This window comes from Helicoverpa armigera, chromosome 3, assembly GCF_030705265.1.
Source record: "Helicoverpa armigera isolate CAAS_96S chromosome 3, ASM3070526v1, whole genome shotgun sequence".
Lineage (NCBI taxonomy): Eukaryota > Metazoa > Arthropoda > Insecta > Lepidoptera > Noctuidae > Helicoverpa > Helicoverpa armigera.
In genome coordinates, this window is record NC_087122.1 from 3,988,702 (window position 1) to 4,012,507 (window position 23,806).

General features: G+C 35.4%; 4 protein-coding genes across 6 annotated transcripts; 2 read left to right on the top strand and 2 right to left on the bottom strand.

Annotated features, from left to right (window-relative positions):
• Positions 1–2,434: 2,434 nt before the first annotated feature.
• LOC110383835 (uncharacterized) lies at positions 2,435–7,940 on the top strand. 2 transcript variants are annotated; one of them, XM_021344749.3, is made up of 7 exons: positions 2,435–2,595; positions 4,946–5,082; positions 5,178–5,442; positions 5,522–5,733; positions 5,811–6,036; positions 6,925–7,220; positions 7,446–7,940. In XM_021344749.3, the coding sequence occupies exons 1-7, from the start codon at positions 2,580–2,582 to the stop codon at positions 7,671–7,673; spliced, it is 1,380 nt and encodes a 459-aa protein (XP_021200424.2). In that variant the 5' UTR covers positions 2,435–2,579; the 3' UTR covers positions 7,674–7,940. The 2 variants fall into 2 exon arrangements, with proteins under 2 accessions (XP_021200424.2, XP_021200425.2); XM_021344750.3 differs by lacking the exons at positions 5,522–5,733; positions 5,811–6,036.
• Positions 7,941–9,649: 1,709 nt separating this feature from the next.
• LOC110383836 (uncharacterized) lies at positions 9,650–12,387 on the top strand. The gene is made up of 5 exons (XM_021344751.3): positions 9,650–9,904; positions 10,089–10,222; positions 10,313–10,577; positions 10,736–10,977; positions 11,302–12,387. The coding sequence occupies exons 1-5, from the start codon at positions 9,889–9,891 to the stop codon at positions 11,677–11,679; spliced, it is 1,035 nt and encodes a 344-aa protein (XP_021200426.2). The 5' UTR covers positions 9,650–9,888; the 3' UTR covers positions 11,680–12,387.
• Positions 11,870–15,644, bottom strand: LOC110383837 (uncharacterized). The gene is made up of 5 exons (XM_021344752.3): positions 15,459–15,644; positions 15,030–15,163; positions 12,732–12,987; positions 12,405–12,643; positions 11,870–12,218 (listed from the first exon to the last, which is right to left on the bottom strand). The coding sequence occupies exons 1-5, from the start codon at positions 15,472–15,474 to the stop codon at positions 11,949–11,951; spliced, it is 915 nt and encodes a 304-aa protein (XP_021200427.3). The 5' UTR covers positions 15,475–15,644; the 3' UTR covers positions 11,870–11,948.
• Positions 15,645–18,750: 3,106 nt separating this feature from the next.
• Positions 18,751–23,558, bottom strand: LOC135119291 (uncharacterized). Of its 2 annotated transcripts, XM_064043516.1 has the most exons (5): positions 22,913–23,558; positions 20,240–20,446; positions 19,886–20,002; positions 19,122–19,238; positions 18,751–18,900 (listed from the first exon to the last, which is right to left on the bottom strand). In XM_064043516.1, exons 1-5 carry the CDS (start codon positions 22,950–22,952, stop codon positions 18,752–18,754), a joined length of 630 nt encoding a protein of 209 aa, XP_063899586.1. In that variant the 5' UTR covers positions 22,953–23,558; the 3' UTR covers position 18,751. The 2 variants fall into 2 exon arrangements, with proteins under 2 accessions (XP_063899586.1, XP_063899587.1); XM_064043517.1 differs by having other exon boundaries at positions 18,808–19,238.
• Positions 23,559–23,806: the final 248 nt, after the last annotated feature.

The window sequence follows — 23,806 nt, forward strand, 5'->3', positions numbered from 1 at the left end:
CTCCAGACGTACATATGTAGTACGAGAATTAGCTAACGTAATTTACGTAATATCAAAGACTGAAAAATATTTTAGTCTTACACGTGTCATACTAAAATCACATTTGCCAAATTTCCGACTGCAAATAAATCTATGTAGGCAGTTCAGTAAAAGTCACAGTAAAAGTATAAAAAACTTTTGAAAATACTGAAACTGTGGGTGAATTTATAGCGTACAGCGTCGCTAACTCAAGCTAGTTTTATTCGGTTTAAGTAAGTAATATAACTTCTCGCGGTTTCGCCTCTCTTCCGTGAGAACTACTAGGCACCTGGAAAGATAGGATACTAGCTAAAACTGAATGACTTTTTTACATGCTGTTGTTACTGAGATAAGCGATTTAAATAAAACAAACTCTTAAGTAAAGCACAATTGGGTAATTAGTATTGCTTAAAAACTCCAAAAAAATATACTGGTTCCCTGAAACCATAATTTTGCCACATTCTATGTTAAAAACAGAATTGTAAGAATGTAAACAAAAATGTAAGAATTTTTCGGCTATTCGGCACCTGTGTTATTTGTCCAGCCGTAAACGTATTCTTTAGTCATTTGAAGTTATTTTTGAGTTCAAGGCTGCTTTATTTATTTAAACGTAGCTTATTCCAATCAAGATACACCTAGGCAAGCAAGCTGTAGGCTGTAGGCCGCGGATTCTGTCGTGGGTTGAGGGAAATAAGTTAAGGAAGTACTTTTTAAAACTACTGTGATATTATAATTGATATTACTAGAGACTTAGAAGTTAGGTACTGTATCACCACTTACGTTTTTTAAGCATGAAAGTAATGAGTATGATGGACAAAGTTACTTTCTCATTTAAATAAGGATAGGTATGAAATTGACGAGACGAACTGTTTAGATAATATTGATGAACGCTGACATCAAACGAACAAACAAATCTATAAAACGCGGTTATTAACTTAAATATTTCGTTAATTGAATTTCTGTAGTCGTATTAATGTGCTTTTAGAGTTCAAGGTCTATTTCTGTTGGAATATAGAATTCATATTTATTTAAACTTGTAAACACAACTTTGTATAACATCTATGTATGTATAACTGATTTACGCTATGCGTAGATGTTATAGGTACAAACGTATTTACGTTATACATACTTAGATGTTTACGACAACCGTATTTACTTATCTCGAATCGAGATAACCAAGAAGTGTAGATGATTCATTTCCTTTCACAGCGTCATAATTTTCTATTTTGGGCGTTATTTTAATAGGAAATGTTCAGTCTTCACACAAGGTTTTCGCAGTAGGAACAAAAACCTGATCACCCACTAAGGTATCTAGGTGACCTAAGTTCGGTGGTTACGTCATAATGCTGAAGCCTTGCCCTTTCCATTTATGTTGTGCTTAAATATTACAGCCGTCGCCTCGACTACCTCGTGCTACCTAATCTAGGCGAGTCACAAAATTATGGGCCATTAAATAACCAATGGAAGCTTTTTCGTCATTAGTCTAGCCTTAAAACGATGACGATAAGATTGAGTCATGGAATGATTAAATACCTATAACGTATTTTTTTTAATTTGAGTTTTGATTGTAGCAAAGCTGTCGGTAAGTACGTATGATGTCAGAAACAGGTTTTCAGGATATAGAGTGCGAATGTATTCTGTAGTAGCGAGTAGTATTGTCTAGTAAAAATATATGAGATATCACTAAAGAACAACATATAAGATTGTGACATATGAACAACTACCGAATTACCTAACTAATAAAAAACGCGAACGCCCGCAAATTGCTGAAAGTATCATTAGGTCAACTAGACATAACAAGTACGTAATGCCCGTAGATAGATGATTCATAAATAATCACGCCGACTAAATGCCATTTGTATGATACATGACTGATTAGGACCCCTGTCTTCACGGGCCGTACTACAAAAAAAAACTTATAACTTTGAACTCCGAATATCTGAAAGTGAAAATATGCAAGTAGGATCTATGCCAATATGTTCTATTTTTAAATGAACACAGTTTTTCAAAAAACGATTGTGGAATTCGATGTCATTTTACTTTGGTACTCGTATTTTTGTTGGACGTTTATCTGTGTCTGCAACTCTGCACAGCCATGACGCGCTAACCTTGACCACCAAAGCGAGGGCCATCGAAGGTCATCTATTGTCTTATTTATGTTTTATTACAACAACAATATTTTTATAGAGTAAGTATCTACCCAGCTAATTCCACCTTTATTCCAAACCAATCATACTTTTATGCTATAACACAGACGCCAACGCAAAAATCACTGACTCAAAGCGTAACCGACTAGTTTTATTCAATATTCAGAACGTAAGAAGTGCAGTTATATATTATAGTGAAAAACGTACTTAAAACTTCAATGAGAGAACTTTATTTCAAAAGTATATAGTATGACATCATCTAGAGTTACGTCGACGCGTCGGGCGTCGAGGCCACAAGACGTGGTCGTACCAACTTCGCGCCGCGGGCCCAAGCCCCAGTTTGAAATAGCGCGCGCGGTGGACACCACGTACGTTACGAATTCAGTGTGGAAAATAATAATAATTCAATAAATCATGGCAAACGTAATGGGTAAGTAAACCATCCTTATCTAAATCATCTGCAATTTTTCAGGAATATTTCGTCCTTTACTGTCATTTTTTGTCGCATCCTTGATAAACCGGTATCAAGGATAAACGAAGCCTCAAGTTTTTAACATCTTAAAGAAGATAGTCAACTGTCTAGGATGTTTCTAGTATGATGACAGTTATTAAATAACCTAGCGTTGTTTTTGACAAGCCGGTACGCAAATACCGGACCGGCATTTTCTTGGCACAAGGCCAACACCGGGCGTGGTGATGCGGTAGTTTTAGAAAATTCTTCGGAAACAATCAATAGTTAGATACAATGCAAACAGTTTGGATGAAAAATAATGCACGAGTATGATATTTATCGTAAATCTGCAACATATTTTCGATGTAGGTATCTAAATTTAGTTTTGATAACATAGGTATGTAGGTATTTTGCTCGATGAATGCCAGACTTGTAATCTTTATAATTATAATTTTTTTCAGCTATTTATGTTAGGTCACATTGTTTGTCAGTACTTAGTTGCTATGAGATCATCCTCGATTCCGTCGACTTCGAAGGTTACCTGCCGGTTCTAGGTGTGGGCCTGTTTATTTATATGTTTATTTAATTATTTTCCTACATGAACACATAACGCATAAAATATGCAAAGATATGTACTTATTCGTCAATTAAAACCAGTATGATTTTTTCCTTAATTATGTAAATAGGTAATGTTGATGCTTCATTAGTAATTCTGCAATTAATTTAAAATGTAAGTATCTGGTGATTAATGCCGGTAAATATAATTTCGCAACTGTATCCGTTTGTACAGAAAGTAGACAGTCTAAAACTCTAAATGTCTTAGGTCAGAATAATTGATCGGTCTAATTGACCTAATAGATCTCGTAGCTCGAAAATGTCGGCTTTGAGCAAGACAAGTCGCCTGATAACGTACGACATTGTTTCAAAACACGTAATGTCAACATTAAGCAGTATAACTTATCACCTTCGCGCTAATCTATGTAAACTTACATTTTTAAACGTTCTCCGATGTTAGTGTGACATAAGCAAGTGGGTACAATAACAATTGTCTCGGTATTACTTGATGAATACTAATCACTTCCAAAGTCGTAATATTCTTGACTTTTATGGGAAGTAGATGTCATCTTAGCAATGATAGCGCAACCTCTTCTCTGAACTAATCGAGTTGGTATTATGTGTAGTATCTAAACAGAATTTTCTCATCAAAACAATATTCGGTTAGACAGATTTCATAAAGCTACGCGTGTTCTCGGACTAGTAAAAATCTCGTGTTATAATAAAGAGGAAATATTTTACATAAACATGAGTACAATTGCCTAACTGAAATCGCTTTAATCATGTAAATATGTGCCACATGCCTACATAAGAATCATATAATTCGCTCAGTCCGCAAATTGCCAGGGTGTGGCCGACTGGCCCCCACGCCAGTACAATAAATTACTTCGATATATTCAAACGAACACATATGTACAACATATGAAAAACATCTTATATGAGAAAAACAATCTCAGAGCGCCTTTTATTGTAAAAAACTAAGAATTGCGCAAAGTCTACTGTTACATTTAAAAAAGAGTCGAATGATCCTAGATTTTTAATCTTTGCAGTAAAAGTTTATTTCGTACAGAAATATTCAATGCTAAGCTGCCTCAATGCGCAGATAAACACAACTACAGATAGTATAACTTAGAGGTTGAAGCAGAATTGATTTGATAGGATGACATCATCGCACTGGACTACTTTCATAACAAGCGAAACAAACAAGCGACAGAATCCTACAGCGCAGGCGCCATGGACGGATTTCTACGGTCCAACTAAAAGCAAGCTGTATATAGAGAGCAATGGAAAACTTCCACGCAGGCAATAACATGAGCAATAAAGTTAATAAATTCGTGAGTTCCGAGCGGGACACCTAGCCCGCATACCAATACACCGGCCTATATTTAGCATCGTGCTAAGAGCCATGCCTCGTATGGAAGGCAATGGCCGTATATCGTTAGACTAAATAGGACTCGAGGAAAGCACTAGAACTGTTTACAGAATTTTAAATAGCCCGTACATAAGCCATCGACCTCCATGGAATGTTGAATTTTGATCTATTCACAAATGAAAATATATTTATGTATAGTTATGTCAGCTTTTTAAATATTAGCACTTACGCGTGTTTATACAAAACATTATAAAAATATGTTTAATCATAAGGTATTGAAATATACAGCTGATAGTGATAAGATCTTGTAGCTATTATTGGTATATTCATTTACCTTTTGAAAGGGCTTGACAGTTTTCTCACATAAACAATGGATATTAAAATTACTTTGTTTAATTGCAGATTTGGCCACTGAGGACAAACTCGAATACCACTTCTTCCCGGTATCGAGCGGTTCCGTGCAGTTCAAAGTCAGAGCTGCCAACGATGCACACATTGCCCTCACCATGGGTCCCCAAGAAAGCGACCCCATGATCGAGGTGAGTCCAATTTATTAAAACCTATAAATTTTTCTTAATCATCTGAATTTTCGGAAATAATGATATTAATATGGCGTTTACCAATGAATTGGCAGGTCTTCCTCGGAGGTTGGGGTAACACCAAGAGCGTGATCAGGAGGAACAGAACCAAGCCAGACAAAGTTGAAATCGAAACCGCCGGCATTTTGAACGGTGGTGAATTCCGTGGCTTCTGGCTGCGTTGGGATGGTGGCATTATTTCCGCCGGTCGGGAAGGCGAAGCCATTCCATTCCTGTCTTGGGCAGACCCAGAACCATTCCCAATTGCCTTCGTCGGTGTATGCACAGGATGGGGCGCGACCGGCACATGGAAGATCGAAGGTATTTATTACAGCTTTAAGTCATCATAACATAAAATGTACCCAACAATATAAAATTATAAGCTTTATTATCGGTACAGATGGTGCTGAATTCAATACTCCGGACCAGTTAGAGTATAAATTCGGACCCGTTGTGTCTGGTTCTCTAAGTTTTGAATTTCGCGGTCCCCACAACTGCCATGTAGCCCTGACACCAGCTCCCGGTGAAGTGGACCCTATGTACGAAATTATGATTGGTGGTTGGGAAAACACCAAGTCGGTTATTAGACACTGCAGACAGAAACCCGATAAGGTAGTATAGAATGTCGTAATCGTGGTTTTAATATTTTTGTTGAACTGTTCCGTAAACCTTACACTATTGGCCCATAGGTTGAGGTACCAACTCCAGGAATTATGAATCCTAATGAATTCAGGAAATTTTTGATCGAATGGAGATGCGGCAGAGTGATTGTCCGCGACGGCGAGTCAGGCATGGTTATCATGGAGTGGGTGGACCCGACACCGTTCAGTATCACACACTTCGGTGTGCGCACTGGCTGGGGTGCTCGTGGCCAATGGCGTATTAGCCACTTCGGCAATCCCGGCGCTCATTCCCGTTGAGTCATCTTTTATTAGAGAGAATGCTTTGGATGTTAATTGCTGATTTCTAATCCGCATTGGATGCGTATTATTTTAAACTCTATTTGTCGTTAGGTGTACTAAATTTGTAATCGATGTCAACACCACCGTTAGACTAACAATAAATATTCTGTCTCAAAGAAAATTGCGTGTTTGGAATACTGAAGTGTGTAACTTGAAGTTTGCAACTGGATGTTACCATTTGGTCTTTGGTACGTTGGGTACATTTTGTGGCTAAGCTTTTCTTTTGTTTTTTTTTTTGACTCTTTTCTTTTTACACGCATTTTCTTCTTTTTCATTTTGGCACAGGTTATCATTTAATACTGTCATCGGACTAAGTATAACACATACCTACCGAATAATATTTACACCATAGCACTTCTGTGTAAATATCCACCACTTTTTTTGAAGATTTTTTTATAACAGTTAGTTGTGCTAACTTAATACTGCAACGCGCATGTCATTTTAGGTTTTTTCCGTTGCATGTAAGTCTAATAATTGCTAATTTAGGTTAATTTAAATTACTGCGTTCATATATTCAAATACTATAATACCTATCAGTTAACAGATTATTGGAATTCATAATAACTCGGTGATCATAATATTGGCAACAAATTATCGATGTGAACATCCGTCTTGTGTAAGTAAGATAATAAAATAATAATTATTCCACTGAAACTCACGAGACAGGTATTTTTAAATTACATCAGATTGCGTGACAATTGCCTACTTGCCATGTATAAACTTAAATAAAATGCAGCTAGCACTCTCATTATTAATCTTAAAGCTCATTCTGCTTCCATATTCTTGCCTTTTTAATAAGTTTATTATTTTAGTTGTATTTAATTATTGATTAATTTTGTAGTTGCTCCATCTGCGCCCGTGGCAGCTCCTCTATACGCTGCGCCACCCGGCTACCCCGGCGCTATGGGGTACAACGCACCCCCGCCCGTGATGGCTGGCGCCGGTAACTGGGTAGACGCCAGTGGCGGACAGATCCCCCCTGGTGCCGTCGTCGGAGGCCAGGACTGCAGTGGCGAGCCGCTGTACGTCGCCAGAGCGCAGCACGAAGGCGCTGTCATCCCCGGCAAGCTGTGCGCTTCTCATGGATGCGCCTACGTGCCATGGGGTGGCCAGGAGCATGGCAAACCTCAATACCAGGTAAAATTTACATAACCGATGAAAAGATGAACCCAAAGGGACTAGGTATAACTATACTTGAGGTAATAGGATAGTCTTCTTATTCAGTACAGATAGGCCAACAGATTTTTAACTAAAATATTTTTAAAAGCCTCTTAAAACTTCTTAAAATCGTCAGCAGTTAATTTGTTGGGATTAGACTCAAGAATATAGTGTGTAACGTATGTCACTTTTGTATTATTCCAGGTGCTAGTCGGCGGCCCCAACAACTGGGTGCGCACTAACGGCTCCAACGTGCCCCCCGGCGCGTTCCCCGGCGGCCAGTCGGAAGACGGCGAGCCTCTATTCGTCGGCCGCGTGAACCACGAGGGCAGTCTCACCACCGGCAAGGTGCAGCAGTCCCACGGCGTCTGCTACATCTCCTTCGCAGGACAAGAGCTCGGCTTCCCCGACTACGAAGTCCTTATGCCCTAGATTTTAATATAAACTTCGAAAATGAATCTCACGATCATGCGTAGGAATGTTACGGAAAACTGCTTCCACATAAAAAATGAGCAATTAAATGGTGCATCTGAGTACCAGCATTAAGTCATGTCACGCTGTGCCTGTTCGTCCGTATGTTAATGTTTAATGCACTGCATAATATTATTTTATCTGGTGTTGGTTATGTAGCGCATAACTGACGACATCTATATGTAATAATATTTTTGTTAAATTATTATAAAATATTTACCTATTTAATTCTGTGTTTTTGTTCTCAAGATACATACCCAAGTTGGGTACATGTCCGATCCACATCCCTATGCCCAAAGATAATTGAAGTCATAGTGAAATTGAATTGGTTGAAAAAGTCTTTAAAGTATTAACCAGATTCTTAAATAAATATAATCACTATACAGCTAAGCTGTACTCTAAATTATAATTCATAACTACTGCTATCACCACCATAGACAATAACGACGCTGCCACGCTGCTGTTTTCAACCCTACGCAATATTAAGTTCACCTCGAAGATCAGCGGGTGTTACGAATTTACTTTCACATTTTTCGTTATTGATCTACCTAAGACATTTTATCATTGCAGTATCTCCAGTATTGTTGAAAACTTTACCCAGAAAAAAGTTTGATGGTAGACTCCACTGGCTTCCCATAATTGACGGCGAATTACCCCCAGAGGCTATGATTGGTGGATTTCAAAATGAACCGATTTACATAGCCAGAGCTGAGCATATTCGTTCCGTGAATCCTGGGAAGTTTGTGCCATCTGCTGGTAGAGCATTCATCCCTTGGGGTGGTAGAGAACATTCGAAGAGTCGTTTCGAGGTAAAACTGATGTTTGGAACGAAATAATTAAATGTGAGGCGATTGCCTGAAGTTATCTTGAGACTACTTCATTTGAGTAGGCACTTTACTAATGGTACCAACAATCTCTATGAGACTTTTGAGACAAATACAAATTATGGAAATAAACAACCTACTGCTTGTAGTAATGAATCAATGTATCAAATAACCGTTATTTTATATCTGCTTTTTTTTGTAAATTTTCAGATTTTATGTGGGTATAATGCTATGTGGGTTAAAACGAGAAATAATCAAATTCCACATAATGCATTTATTGGAGGCTCTGAAGTCATGAATAGACCAGTGTACATAAGCAGGGCGAAGGTGAATGGCAACCTTATTTGCGGAAAAGCCTTTGCTCACCATGCCTATTTGCCTTACAGAGGTAAAGAGATAAAAATTGATTCGTATGAAATATTGGTGCTACCAGACGATGAAATACCACAAGCTTTACCTTTCTGTGATAAATAGCTTGTCATTAACACATTTAGACTTTATGTTTAATAAATAGTATAATAAAAATAAGTTATTGTTTTATTTTATTTATTAACCGTGCATTATTTAGGTTTCAATTTATAAGTTAAAGAAGAAAGAGCTTCAAAATACTGAAATAATGTTTCCAGAATTCGTGAAAACGTTTATAGTATGTAGGTCCAGTTACGAAAATCCATAAACACATCTTCTATATAAATATAAATAAATTGTAGTTCGTTAGTCTGATTAAAACTCGAGAACGGCTGGGCCGATTGAGCTGATTACCCCCAGAGGATTGGATTTGGATTCAAAATGTTTATAGAGGTCCAGGGAAGGTTTGAACGATACAAAGTTCGCGGGATCAGCTAGTTCAAAATATTAATTGTCCCAAAAGAAAAAGAAGGCGGACTCTAGACTCACAATAAATCATCGCGCAACATAGTCGCTAAAACACATTGTCACAGTCTTCAATATTTTTGCATAATACCTAATAAACTGGCGGGGGTGCGATCCAAAATTTTTAATTGAATGCTTAGTTATGTTACCGAACTGCAAGACTTTCTATCTATGGTTATGAATTAAAAAAAAACTGACTACCCCTCTCTGACTAGGTACTTTTGTCAGTTTTGTAAGCTGTCAGCTGTCATGTCAGTGTCAACAACCGAATTGTGAGCAATCGGCATATTTATTCTCATTCATTCATTTCAATTTATTTCAAGTGATATTGTAGTTTCTGATTTAATGTTTGTGTATTCAGCACTACATATCGTTTTTGTGTAACTACAGTATTGATTATAAAGTCATTCTACTAGATTATAAGCAGTTGATTAGGGATATTAAAATATACGCGAACAACACAAAGTACTTTTTCTACAATGGGCGATATTGTTGGTAATTATTATTGTTCACTTATTTATATGACTGGTCGTGTGTGGATTACTAGCTATGCGCAACATATGAAGCTTAGGTATACAAATAGATCTTCGTCAGTCGGTCGTCTTAAGGGCGGATTCTGTTTTATATTTTCAAAAAATATTGCACCATATTTAGTTTTATACATGACTCATCTTTGCAGACCTCACAACATGGCCAAGACATCACAATATATTTTATAAAATCACAAGCAATGGACTGAACTTCGAAATTAAAGCTCCCGGTAATGCGGGTATTGGTTTGGCAAGTAAAGCAGGACCAAATTGTGATTTTTTGGTAAGTTTTCATAAAAGATGTGTTTGTTTATAACAATGCTGGTATTATATGGACCAGTCAGAAATATTAACGTATTATTTTCATTCTCAGGTTGGTATAGGCCATAATCGCAACTCTTTTATTAAGAAACTGACTGCAAGAGTCAGTAGGGAGTCAGCAGAAACACCAAACATTTTATCTTCACAAGAGTACAGAAGGTTTTGGATTTCATGGTATGGCGACGTAATACGTTTGGGCATAGATGGTGAAGTTAAACCAATAGTCACTTTTAATTATAGCAAAAATGATAATTTGAAGTATGTTACTTTTACTGCCATTGATGATAATCGAAACCCTGTACATTGGAGAATTGAATGTGAGTATTTTTCTTTATTTTAGATGTATCTAACCTGATTACTTTCTAATTCTATTGAAATCACTTAAATCACAAAACTTTTGTTTTCAACTAAATATAGTAATATTTGAAACTCAAAACATTTATTAACTTAATAAAATTGTTATATAACTTTTCAGTGCCACCAGTACTAGAAAAGCCTCTCATGAAGCCAGTGACAGACGGTGAGCTGTACTGGGTGCAGGTTGATGCAGAAACACCATTCCCAGATGCAGCATATATTGGGGGTTACGAAAAAGAAAATCTCTACATAATCAGGGCTAAACATAGAGGATCATTAACCCCAGGAAAATTTGTTTCTTCAGAAGGAGTGGGATATATCCCATGGGGAGGGGATGCCAATGAAAAAAATTCATTTGAGGTTCGTCCTCTATAAGTTCTCTTCTTTAACCTTTTCACCGCCACGCCATATCGGTATTCCTATGCCCTGTACGCCAAGCCCGAAAATCTTAATTTTAAATATCTACTAAAAAATACATAAAAGTAATGATTTAATAGGTTTATTTTGTATTTTTCTGCGACCTGTTTTTTGTCGAGTATAGCCGTCGTTGGCGCACAGGGCACGCTTGCTCATGTCGGCTATAGCCGACATTGGCGTTCAAAAGGTTAAGCAAACTAACAGAACTCAAAAATTTGTTGTTGAAGAAATACCAGCTTATTATAGCAATATTAACTTTCGTTTCAGGTTTTATGCGGATTTAATTGTATGTGGGTGCCCTGTAGACTGGATCATATACCAATTGGAGCTGTGGTTGCTGGCCATTCAGAGGACCATGGCCATGAGAAACTGTATGTCGGAAGGGCCAAATATTTTGATCACATCATCCCAGGAAAAGTGCAACCATCACACAAAGTCTGTTACATTCCATATGACGGAAAGGAAGTCAGCATGGAAAACTATGAGATCTTAATTGTTCCTGAGAAAAACAGATGTGCTAACAAGTTCCTGGTACCTTGTATAGATGATAGTTTGCTTGAATCAGAGGATGAAAATGATGATAATGATGATCATTCAATGAATTATGATGATTATGATGAGTACTTTTATGCAGAGAATTTATAATATAGATTACAAATTTTGTTTTTCAACCCTAGGTTTCTGAGACTTGCTAATGCAATGCCGTAAGATTTTTTTCTAAGAAAAGTATTTCAGTCAAAAATGCCCCAAAAATTGTGATTATCATAATTTAATCCAAAAGTTGTAGTAAATTATATATATTTATTATTTTGTAATAGTAAAAATAAGTTTAAAGTGGATGTAAATATTAGGTATAATTAAAACTCTTTTTTTGTTATGTTTTTTTAAATTTGATAATATTATATGTTCATATATTAGGAAGGTAAGGCTACACCCTGTGGTATTTCATCATCTGGTAAGACTAATATTTCATATAAGGATACTTCCACCTCTTTGCCATCATATGGCAAATAGCATGTTTTATAGCGAACATGGACCTTCCCAGGTATAAGTTTGCGATCTATCTTAGCTCTACCTATATATAAAGGTTCATTCTGCACTTCTGAGCGCCCTCCAATAAATGCATTTTGAGGAATATAATTGGTTCTTGTTTTAATCCATTTTGCATTATACCCGCATAGTATCTGGAAATGAAGATATCAAATTGTTATTTTTTATTACTAATTTTCTACACAGGTTTTGTACACAGGTAGCTACAACTGTTTAATAGATAAAAGGTAGTAAAAAAATGTATTATAATTTATAATAATTTGTCTAAGGTGACAAATAAAGTTCAAGTAAAAATTCTTAAAAGTATGTTATTTATTTACCTCAAAATTCTGTTTGTCAAATTCTCTCCCGCCCCAAGCAACAAATGCCTTGCCAATTGACGGTACATACTTCCCAGGACATAATGAATTATTATGTTCAGCTCTGGCTATATAAGTGGGTTCATTTTCAAACCCACCAATCATTGCATTTCGAGGCAACTTCCCATTGACCATAGGAAGCCACTGAAGTCTGTCACGAAATTTTTTAGTTGGTACTGTGATTAATTCAACAGGTGATACTGAAATTTAAAAAAAATGTTAACTCAGGGCAGAAATGTTATACAGTATTAGTGAATATTTTAAGTAGAATGCATAAATATAACTTACATTCAACTATCCACTCCACTGGTATTGAATGTTTGCAGTCTGGTCTAAATAATACAAATCCTATAATGGGTTCTGTATATAATCTATCATAGTTTACAAATGGTTTGTGGCCCACTTCACCTATCTTAATTTTATTACTATGCCAGGAAATGTAATACTCTCTAAAATAGTGAAAATTTTGAATATCTCCAATGGGGAATTTCTCTTCTTGCTTGTCACCAAAATTGTAGACTCTGGTTTCTTGTCCAAGTGTAATCTATAAAGTGGAAATAATGATTAAACATTAAGAGCGTGTACGCTCGCCGCGCGATGTCAACTTTAGGTAATTCAACGCAAAAAACCGCGCAGACTAGCGTCGCGGCTGTGTGCGTGCCTATCATACTTCACGTATAGTCACACAAACCATTTTGATCCTTTCGAGTGAAATTGGTAGAACAAAAAATATATTATTTAGTAAATAGTTAATAGCGGGAAAATAGTGTAAATCTATGGATGTCTAAAATATAAAAGCATGAAAATAAGTCGTTAATACTTACTCTTTTGCAAAAAAATCGGGCACCTATGAAAACCTTGGTTTTGAGGACTTTCTGTATATTACATACAATTTTCAACAGTACTAAATAGTCGACTGATGATTAATGACAATGTTAAGAGTTTCTGTATTTTAACCGATTTCAAAAAAGAAAGGAGGAGGTTTCAATTAGATTGTTTTGTGATTGTTCTCGATTTCTCAAAGACGCCTGGACCGATTTGAAAAATTGATTGTTTATATGAATGGTCCAGTCCATCCAGACCGAAAAATTGTGGTCAAATAACAACAATTGCCGGAAAGCCAAATATTGGTGAAGAGCTTGGGTTTACCATTGCAAATAAAGTTTTTAGTTATCTATCCTATATGCTTCAAAAGTTATTCGAGATCAAAAGTCAAAATTTGGGTACATCCAAAATGAAAAAAAAATAATAATTATAGCTCGATTGGTAACAGACATCTGCAATAAGTGATTTCTAGCCTAAGGAGTCCGCCATATTGGATTTAGACTCGCGACACATTTTTTTTCGAGTTATTCATAGCAAGCCCTTTCATTTGATACCCATATCGTAGGAATGCATTAAAAACATTTTTTTCTCCATCTTGGGTATACCGCCATATTGGATATAGAATCATACATTGTCATTAAAACTGAACATTCAAACAAAATTTCAACTCAATCGATAAAAAAAAAAATATGCTTCAAAATTGAGCTTTAAATAAAATAGTAATGTGTCAAGATTTGTTGGTCGCGCTTGAAATGTACTCTATTCTCGGTATCCACGGCAGAGGTTATTCACCCTAGGCGATGTGACGGAGCGACACGTCCTCTCTCTGTGAAGCCTTGCGGCGGTCTGGTTTGAGTTGACTCGCGTGCAGCGTTTTATAGTAGTTTTTAAATAATTTATAAAAAAATAAAAACGAGAGATTAAATTATAATATAAAGTTTATGTTTTAAAGAAAGAGTTATATTACTATAATAAATAATTGTTATATTAAATTAAGTAAGATAGATAGGTAAAAAAAGCATTTGAAATTCACAATTTTTCACATTGTTAAAATATTTTTTTCTGAAAGATAGAGACCTAAATCAAAAAATGTTTTCAACTAACTATAGGCATGGGGATTTCGTCTATGAGTAAAAAAATAAATATGATTAGATTTGCCACTGTTTTCACATGAATTTAAGCTTCAAAATAGACGCTGAACGGGAATTTTATAAAACATCTGTTACGTTATAGGGGTTTTAAGTATTTAAACTACACAAATTGAAATTTATGTTCAATTAACTATATAGACAGTGAAATTACCTTGCGTTATTAAAAAATAACATAGTTATAGTATAAGTAGTTACTGAGAAACAGTGGTTTGAAAAGTACCATTTTAGGCCAAATGGCGCGCGGTTGACGTACACGCTCTTAATCATAATAAATATCTTATCGTAAGTACATGATAATTTGTGTAAAAATATATGACTTTCTATCATTTCACCTTTTTTTAATTCAAAAGAACAACCAAAACATTTACATAATTTTATATGAGTTTTGTAATTATTGAAAAGAAAAAGAATCATCACACTAGTGAATTTTGATTGTACACATACAATTTTTATTCTCTGTGATATATTAGGAGCTAAGAAAGAAGTCTACTTGTTCATAATTATTTTCTTACTATCCAATATCATAACAAACATCTACTAGTAGATAATACACACTATAGGTACTGTAGGAATTCAAATCTAGTTAAGTGAGATCATACCTATAGCCTACCTTATAAAGACAAAGATTTGGGTCATGTGCTGCTATCAAAGCCAGTTCAGGAAAATGGCCAGTGGTTCTCATTTTGAATCTCATGCCACCACTGTTTGCTTTGTACATGAAGTTTCGATCGTCAGGCACAATAACTGGAATTAAAAAAAAACATCCGAATTGAAAACTTCCTCCTTTGGTAAGAAGTCTGTAATATTATAATTTTTCTATGTATTTGTGTACTTTTGAGTAATGTTTGCTATGATGATAAATGTAATGTACTATCAGCTGTGAAGTTACCTCTCGTAAATAAATAAATATACGGCCAATAATGGATATTGAATCCTGAATTAATAAGTATAAGGTAATTATTATAATATCTTTAATAAGAGCAGCATTGACGCTGAATTATTCTAAGATCTATATAATATTAGTAAGTAAACAACGTACCTCGGTCTTCTGCCATGATTTAAATAGAGTTTTCTTCCAGTAAAAAAATCTTAGAAAATGTACTCTGAGGCTGAAATTATGTGTAAACTTATGAATCACAGCGTACACATAAATATTGTGCAATTCGCTATCTTCGGCGAATAATGAAACGAAATCTATTTTTGTTAACTTTGCACTGTTTGAGTACTGTCAAGTATGGTGTCAAGTTTTGTCAAGTCAACTGTCCATAGAGTATAGTAAATAGATTGGGAATAGAGAACCCACTTCGATTTTTTTCTGCAACCTTCAAACGATTTTTGAAGCGCCATCTGGTATCGTCTGCCGAAACAAATTGTTTATGTGTGCGTACATCCCATTTCACACACATGTATACATCAGTATTGTCTACAGGTTATTCGTCATCTCGACAGACTAAACTCACCATTAAAGTGTCGAGTTGGTGAAACTCGAAATTTGTACATTTATCATGTCGTCAACTCGCCACTCAAGATTTTCATTCGTGTCCAGTTAGTGAAACTTAGATTTTATCACTTTTATGTTTTCGCCAACTGGATACATTGTGTCACAAACATCATCGGCCACTGAACGTCCATTTTGCAAACGTTTGAAACGCGAAAAGTTGATTCCCAAACTTGGCGAAAACATAAAAGTGATAAAATCTAAGTTTCACTAACTGGACACGAATTAAAATCTTGACGTGGCGAGTTGACGACATGATAAATGTACAAATTTTGAGTTTCACCAACTCGACACATTCGTGGTGAGTTTAGTGTGTCGAGATGACGAATAACCGTCTATAGATATTCTAGGGAATTTGTTCATACGTACGTACTTACAAAATATAGCCACAGAATGTAGAAAATAGTTATTTATTGAAATATGGAAATACAACACAGATTACTACAACTCAACAGAACAACGTTATGTAGGAACATTTAGAAAGTACTTAGTAGGCGACCTGGAATTAAATAAAAATCATATTTACTTATGTTTATGTTTATTGTAATAAATTTGTGCTGAAAGTTTAGTTTCATCATCCTCATCACGATATTGGATTTTACCTGATAAAATTCGATTAATTGAGCGGCACCAACTATATACCAAAATATTTATTGTAATGTTTTCAAAAACATTTCTTAATTCTATCTTGTGGATATCGCAGGTGAAAGGATAATCCACAAATATGTCTAAAAACATTTTTATCTTTTCTTTTAATTTAGTTTTTGGCACATTCTTTTTCAAAATTTCTACTACAATATTTTGTATGTCTTTAAAACTTTTTCCGCCACTATATTGGGATACAACAGACAATGTTTTCCTTTTGTATATTCTTTTGCCCTTATATAACTATTTGATTTTAATTGACTGTCGCCAGTTAGTTCAGTTTTGCAGTGCCTGCATGATTTAGCAACTTTTTTAAAACATTTAGCCAGCACCCACCCACATACATAATTGGCCTGACCAGCATCAGCAGGCTCAGAATTTAAATTTATAAAAGGCACCTCAATTTCGTCATTTTCTTCTTGCTGAAATGGTAGAACCTCATTACTGGGAACATTAGAAGTGTTTTCTAAAAGTTTGTCTTCCAAAAAGAAACTCAATGTCTGAAGACAATCATTGTCATCATTTTCACAGTTAGCGTTAAGTGAATGGGGTGAGTTATAATTATTTAAAAGAAGTGATTTATAGGCACCTTCAAAGCTAATTGTGTTGGGTGCCGTATTCCTCACCCCAAAACTTCTAATGTTCCCAAAAAAATTTTCCAGTGGGTCCTGGTTAAAGTTTCTGGTCATCATTGTATCAAATAAATATTTTGGGATAATATTTTCCACAACTGTTGCATGCCCTCAATAGTACGTATAAAATTTTTATTGAAGGTACCGAACTCGTTTCAATTAATCTTATTTTATTTTCCTTTTCTTTTTTAACTTTAATAAATTTTATTGATTTTAATACCTTTTTGGCATTTTCCCATAATTCATGATGAGGAGAATTGTTTCTAACACCACATTTATACATTTTTCCATGTATCATATTAAATGAGCTTGAATTTAAGGAATCAAATAAATTGTCCATCATTTTGGTAAATGTAATTACTTGGCGGCACTCATTAGATAAATCGCCCCTAGCAGATAAATGTTCTGCAGCTGTAGCAACACTGCGGCTAAAAATTTGGGTTGCGTGTTTGACCTTCATTTTTTTTATTTTCTCCACATAAATATGTTCATCAGTTAGTTTCTGACATATTTTTAATTCACCATGTAATTTGTCCGCTTCATAAATTTTCTGGTAATATTCCCATTTTATCGTCTTTTCAACCTTTTCTTCGAAGTCGAAATATTTTAAGTCCTTCGTAAGTAAATTGTTTCTTACCCCTTTCAATAAATGAGGGACATCAAATAATGGGATAATTTTAGATTTCCTACTTCCATTACATCATGTCTCCATTCCTTATTTTCTTTTATGAATTTTATTCTACTATCTTCAATAATTTCATTCACTACACTGACATTTACTGTGCTTTGGTCGCACACTGTGCACAAAATATTAAGCCCTGTACCCTGAACATATTTAATGACTTTTATAGTCAAGGCTTTTAATTCTGCTTTGTTAACAGAATTTGTAAAAAAGTATGCAACAGGCTGTTTAAATTTTTCTTTAATCCTTTGACCATGTAAACTAAAACATGGTCAGCAATTTTTTTACTACGCCAAGCGAATCCCTTTAATTTATCCTTAGATCCGTCGTAATGGATCTGCGGCGATATTGACATCTCGTCAAAAATAAGACAGCAGAGGCGATCTTCTGGACTTAATTCCTTCACAGTCTTTCTCATTTTTATGAATAAAAACTTATTTAGCCCCGACTCTATTTCAATTTTCGCAAGAAGCCTTTTAATGATTTTATAGAGGGCAATGTAAAGTATTTATATAAAAGAGTATAACTCTTGGGACTCTTTTTGTACATGGAGAGAGACAAACTTTTTCCTTTAAAGTAAACCTCCGCCCACGAGCTCTCTTGTGAGTTTGGGTGTACTGCATGTTTGTGAATATTTTGCTGCAGTTGTCATATTTCTCGTTATTTTTTAAACAATTTGTATTGCTAATTTTATCAACGCTGGCTAATCTTTCTTTCAAACTACTACCCGTTTACGTAACCGAATAATTTCGGTTTTAAATTCTTCATTTGGAATCTTGAAATCTTTAATTCATTCTCCAGCGATGAAGTTGATTTCAGTTTTTCTGCAAAAAAACTTTTACTTTACTACTTTCCACACCCAGATAAAAAGTAGCCTATGTATAAACATTTTTTTTGGATATCTTATGGTATAAACTACATTGGCACTTACTTTTGTCTCCTTTAAGTTTCCGTCTTTGTTGTATACCATGTTTACTGCAATAATTATGTTCTGCTGCTATAACACACGCATTGGGAGGTGCAGCTGAAAATAAAATAATAATAATTCACCATTGTCATTGTAAACATCAAAATTACTAGTGTGAGTTACATGAGGATTATTAACCTAAATTGTCATTACAATAAATCAAGTTGAAGTGTGTTTGTAATGACTACACAACAGTTACATATTACTTAATGCAGTAATTAATTATGGTAGCTAGTTAAACATAATTTGAGAATGTAGGTAGCCAAGCGTTTACATACCAGTGATTATTTGCTTTGATGTAGAAGGCAGATCCCATATATTATGTTCAGGCATAGGAAGTTCAGTTGGTATATGTGGAGTTGCAGGAGGCATATGAGCATCTTGTGATGGAGCACCTGGAAATAGTAAAACAAGTCTAAGATCCCACTAAACAACAACCTTCACCGAGTTGGTTAAGGGTGAATGAACAGTATTTTATATCCAATTAAATATTACTATACTGCAAACAGGTGGCCTTAAAGGTATCTATGAAAAAATGAAATTTAAAAGCGTCGCCCCACCCAGAATACAAAGGGGCGGGATTCTCCATCGCGATTAGCTCCGGTACCCGCCTGGGGTATTATTACTCTATTTCGTAGTCGCATTAAATTATATTAGGAGCAATGTTTTAAAACTTAAGAAAAAGAAAAGTTAAGAGGTGAAAGAGAGAAGGTGACTGCAGAGTACATATTTTAAAGTAATAAGATATATATTTTATCAGACACTGAAGAGAAGGTAAAGGAAAGGGAAGGTTAGTTGGGAAGTTGGGACCGTTAGTTGGAAAGGGTTAGCCGAGGTGTTATGACTATATTTTCTGATGGTACCTCATGTTTACCAATTGGCACAGGGTCGTCTAGTTCTTACTGACTTCTTTAAGCGTTCATGCCTTCCCCATCACGTCAAGGTGGCCCCATGGGGATTATTATTATAAAAAATGCAGTATTTAATTATGGCAGCTAGTTAAACATAATTTGAGAATGTAGGTAGCCAAGCATTTACGTACCAGTGACTATTTGCTTTGATGTAGAAGGCAGATTCCATATATTATGTTCAGGCATAGGAAGTTCAGTTGGTATATGTGGAGTTGCAGGAGGCATATGAGCATCTTGTGATGGAGCACCTGGAAATAGTAAAACAAGTCTAAGATCCCACTAAACAACAACCTTCACCGAGTTGGTTAAGGGTGAATGAACTGCATTTTATATCCAATTAAATATTAATATACTGCAAACAGGTGGCCTAAAAGATTTCAGTTCAGTTTAATTGTGAATAATTAAGAATTTTGTTTTCTTAATGGCAATTTTAACTCAGTAGGTGGCATTGCGATCTAGTTCAAGAATAAAGATCTAAATCTTACCCTGAAGATGGAGAGTAGGAACAGCTATGTTATTTAAACGGTTGTTGCGATTCTTAAACTTGTCTGCAAAATGTATGTCACAGATGACTCGCTTTCTGTAAAATTTGATATCATCTGCAGTCTCCAGTTTTCCACCAACTATATTAACCCAGGCTTTGAATAACTCAGGATTCTTTTCTGGGTGTGGAAATTGATGTTGTGTCACACCTGAAAAATAAATTACAAAAATATGAAGTTTGTATGCTGATATTGTATAGTGTATGTATGAATGAATACCTATTACCTATGTATGTGTGCGTGTCTATCTATGTATGTCTATCTTATTAAATCATGTATCATTTCATATGGGATTCAGTAATAAATGGTTACTCGTAAGGAACTGTGTTTCTCTAAACGCCCAACCTTATAATTGACTGAGTTGGTATCTCCCGTGATGACAAGTTTATCCGGATGACTAGGAGCTTTCAGGAGCACGATTCTGGGGCCCGATTCTGTTAAGTTAATAATGTCAAAATTGAATAGAAATTGCATCGCAACAGCTTTTTTAACCATATCGGGCATTCTGTTACTAATATAAGACCAATCGTATTCCAACGACATTCGATTGGTTTGCGATTGGTCTGCCATTTTGGTCTATATTACCATAATATTCTTAGTCTATATTGCCATATTGCAATCGTAATCATTTGCAGACAAAATGATTCATTATTGAATGACAAAAGGATAAAACGTTTATTTCAAAGAAAAATTGCGCAGAATCCTGCCCCTGCTAATTTTACTTTAGCGACATGCGATTCACATCCGACTGAGATCCAATCACGACTCAATTACGATTGAAGCGTATGTGGCATTCCACTATTTTTTCTTTTAAATAAACGTGTTTATCCTTTTCTGTGATTCAATAATGAATCATATTGTCTGCAAACGATTTACGATTGCAATATGGCAATATCATCATCCTCCGAGCCTTTTCCCAACTATGTTGGGGTCGGCTTCCAGTCTAACCGGATTCGAATTATTCCCAACTAGCGACCCGCCCCGGCTTCGCACGGGTAACAGTATTTCTCCATTATTTAATAGATGTTATTATACATAAAAACCTTCTCATGAGTTACTCTATCTATTAAAAACCGCATCAAAATCCGTTGCGTAGTTTTAAAGATTTGAGCGTTCATAGGGACATACAACATGACACATGACAGAAAAAGCGACTTTGTTTTATACTATGTAGTAATAGTCCCTCTAGCTGTCCTCCGGGTGATAGCCGGGTCTTTCCCAGTTATCACCGGGTGACAATTTGTGCCGACTGTTCCCTTTGAAAACTGACTAGGGGACAAATGGGAGTCTATTTCTCAGTTGTCACCGGGGGGGTGACATTTGCTACGGTTCCTTCTTCCTTCCAAAGAAAAAAAAATGTAATTACCATAGATTTCAGGTTTTTATTTATTATGCTACATAGAATCTTCCAAAGAAAAAAAATGTAATTATCATAGATTTCAGGTTTTATTTCTTATAACAAACAACATTGTGTTTCCTTTAATAGGTACATCACATATTATTAATTTCTATTAACACCAATCGTTTTCTTAATTTTATTTAATTTAACAAGATTACAAACTGTGTTACAAATAAGCATGCGACTAATAAGCACTTTTAACTTAACCATTAGTGATTATCTGTGATTAGTATTAATTAAAGTTATCTGTGATTGTGCCTATTATAGGAAACATAATGTTGTTTTTGTTTTTTATAGTAGTATTAACTACTATAAAAAAATCGATTTTTGTAAGCCTGTTGACATTGTGTTAGTTAAAATAATAATATATATATTTTTTTATGTGATTCTATGTAACATAATAAATAAAAAACCTGAAATCTATGGTAATTACATTTTTTTTTCTTAGGAAGGAAGAAGGAACCGTAGCAAATGTCACCCCCCCGGTGACAACTGAGAAATAGACTTCCCATTTGTCCCCTCTAGTCAGTTTTCAAAGGGAACAGTCGGCACAAATTGTCACCCCGTGATAACTGGGAAGACACCGGCTGTCACCCCGAGGACAGCGCTAGAGGGGACTATTGGGAATAATTCCGGATTCAGCTGAGTACCAGTGCTGTACAAGGAGCGACTGCCTATCTGACCTCCTCAACCCAGCTACCCGGGCAACCCGATACCCCTTGGTTAGACTGGTGTCAGACTTACTGGCTTCTGACTACCCGTAACGACTGCCAAGGATGTTAAATGATAGCCGGGACCTACAGTTTAACGTGCCATCCGAAACACAGTCATTGGTTTCTAAGATATACTTAGAAAGTACATACAAACTTAGAAAAGTTGCATGGGTACTTGCCTGACCTGGAATCGAACCCACGCCCTCATACTTGTGAGGTTGGCTCTTTACCCACTAGGCCACCACGACTTTGAGGCAATATGGCAATATAGACTAAGAATAATATGGTAATATGTACCTATAAACCAAAACGGCAGACCAATAGCAACCAATCGAATGTCGTTGGAATACGATTGGTCTTATAAATATTAGTAGCAGAATGCCCGAAATGGTTAAAACTGATATTGCGATTTAATTTCTATTCAATTTTGATATTAATAACTTAATGATACTATTAACAGAATCGGGCCCTAGGTACTATGAACTTGATAAAGAAAGCACTTACCCGGGTTGTGTGAACATCCCAATTCGCACCGCCTCGGCATGATTATATGCACTCAAACAAGCGTCTCTAATCGCTAATAACACAATAACAGTGTCTATTTCACAAATATCACAAAAGGCGTCTTTATCGCAAATAATACTAAACACTAATGGCGTCTTTTCGCAAGTTATGTGAAACAATGAAACAGAGGAGCACAGCTCAACTCACTCACTAATTCACCGAAAACACAGCGGATGAGTAAAACTCAAATCAACGCAAGTCAACAGCAGAAAACACTTAAATGGACGAAAACTTAACACACAAATTGTATGTACTGTACTCGCCATTAAAATTCAAATTCTAACTTCAGCATTGGCAGTTGGCACGGTTTATTGCCAACCAAAAAAATAATTATAGAAAAATAATTTATGTATATAAAATAGTGTACAGATTTAATAAAAATAATTGATAGATTTCCTACGTAATACTAATATATAAAATAATTTTTAGATTTCAATAATTTTAGTGATATTTTATGGAAGTTAATTTTTGATTAAAGAGCCATCTATTATCACTTGAAGATATTAAATACTTTAGGAAGAGGATTGCAGATGGCGCTTTTCTAAATTTTTTACCGAAATCTAGTCAAGTACGGCAGTGACCAGCCCCTGCAACTGTCGCAAAAATTGACGTTGTCAATTTCTTATTGCCACACATACACATTTATTATAATTTTTACTATCGCTTTGAGCCATTTGGTGTGAAAAGTAAAGCGACCGAGTAAAAATTGAATGCCTCTTGGTTGAATAAATTATATAGATTTTTCTACTGTTTTCAATTTAGGAGGACCTCAAATTATGTATTAGGAGAAAAGACGTTATCAACTAGGTAGATGAATGGAGGTGGGCAGCTTGA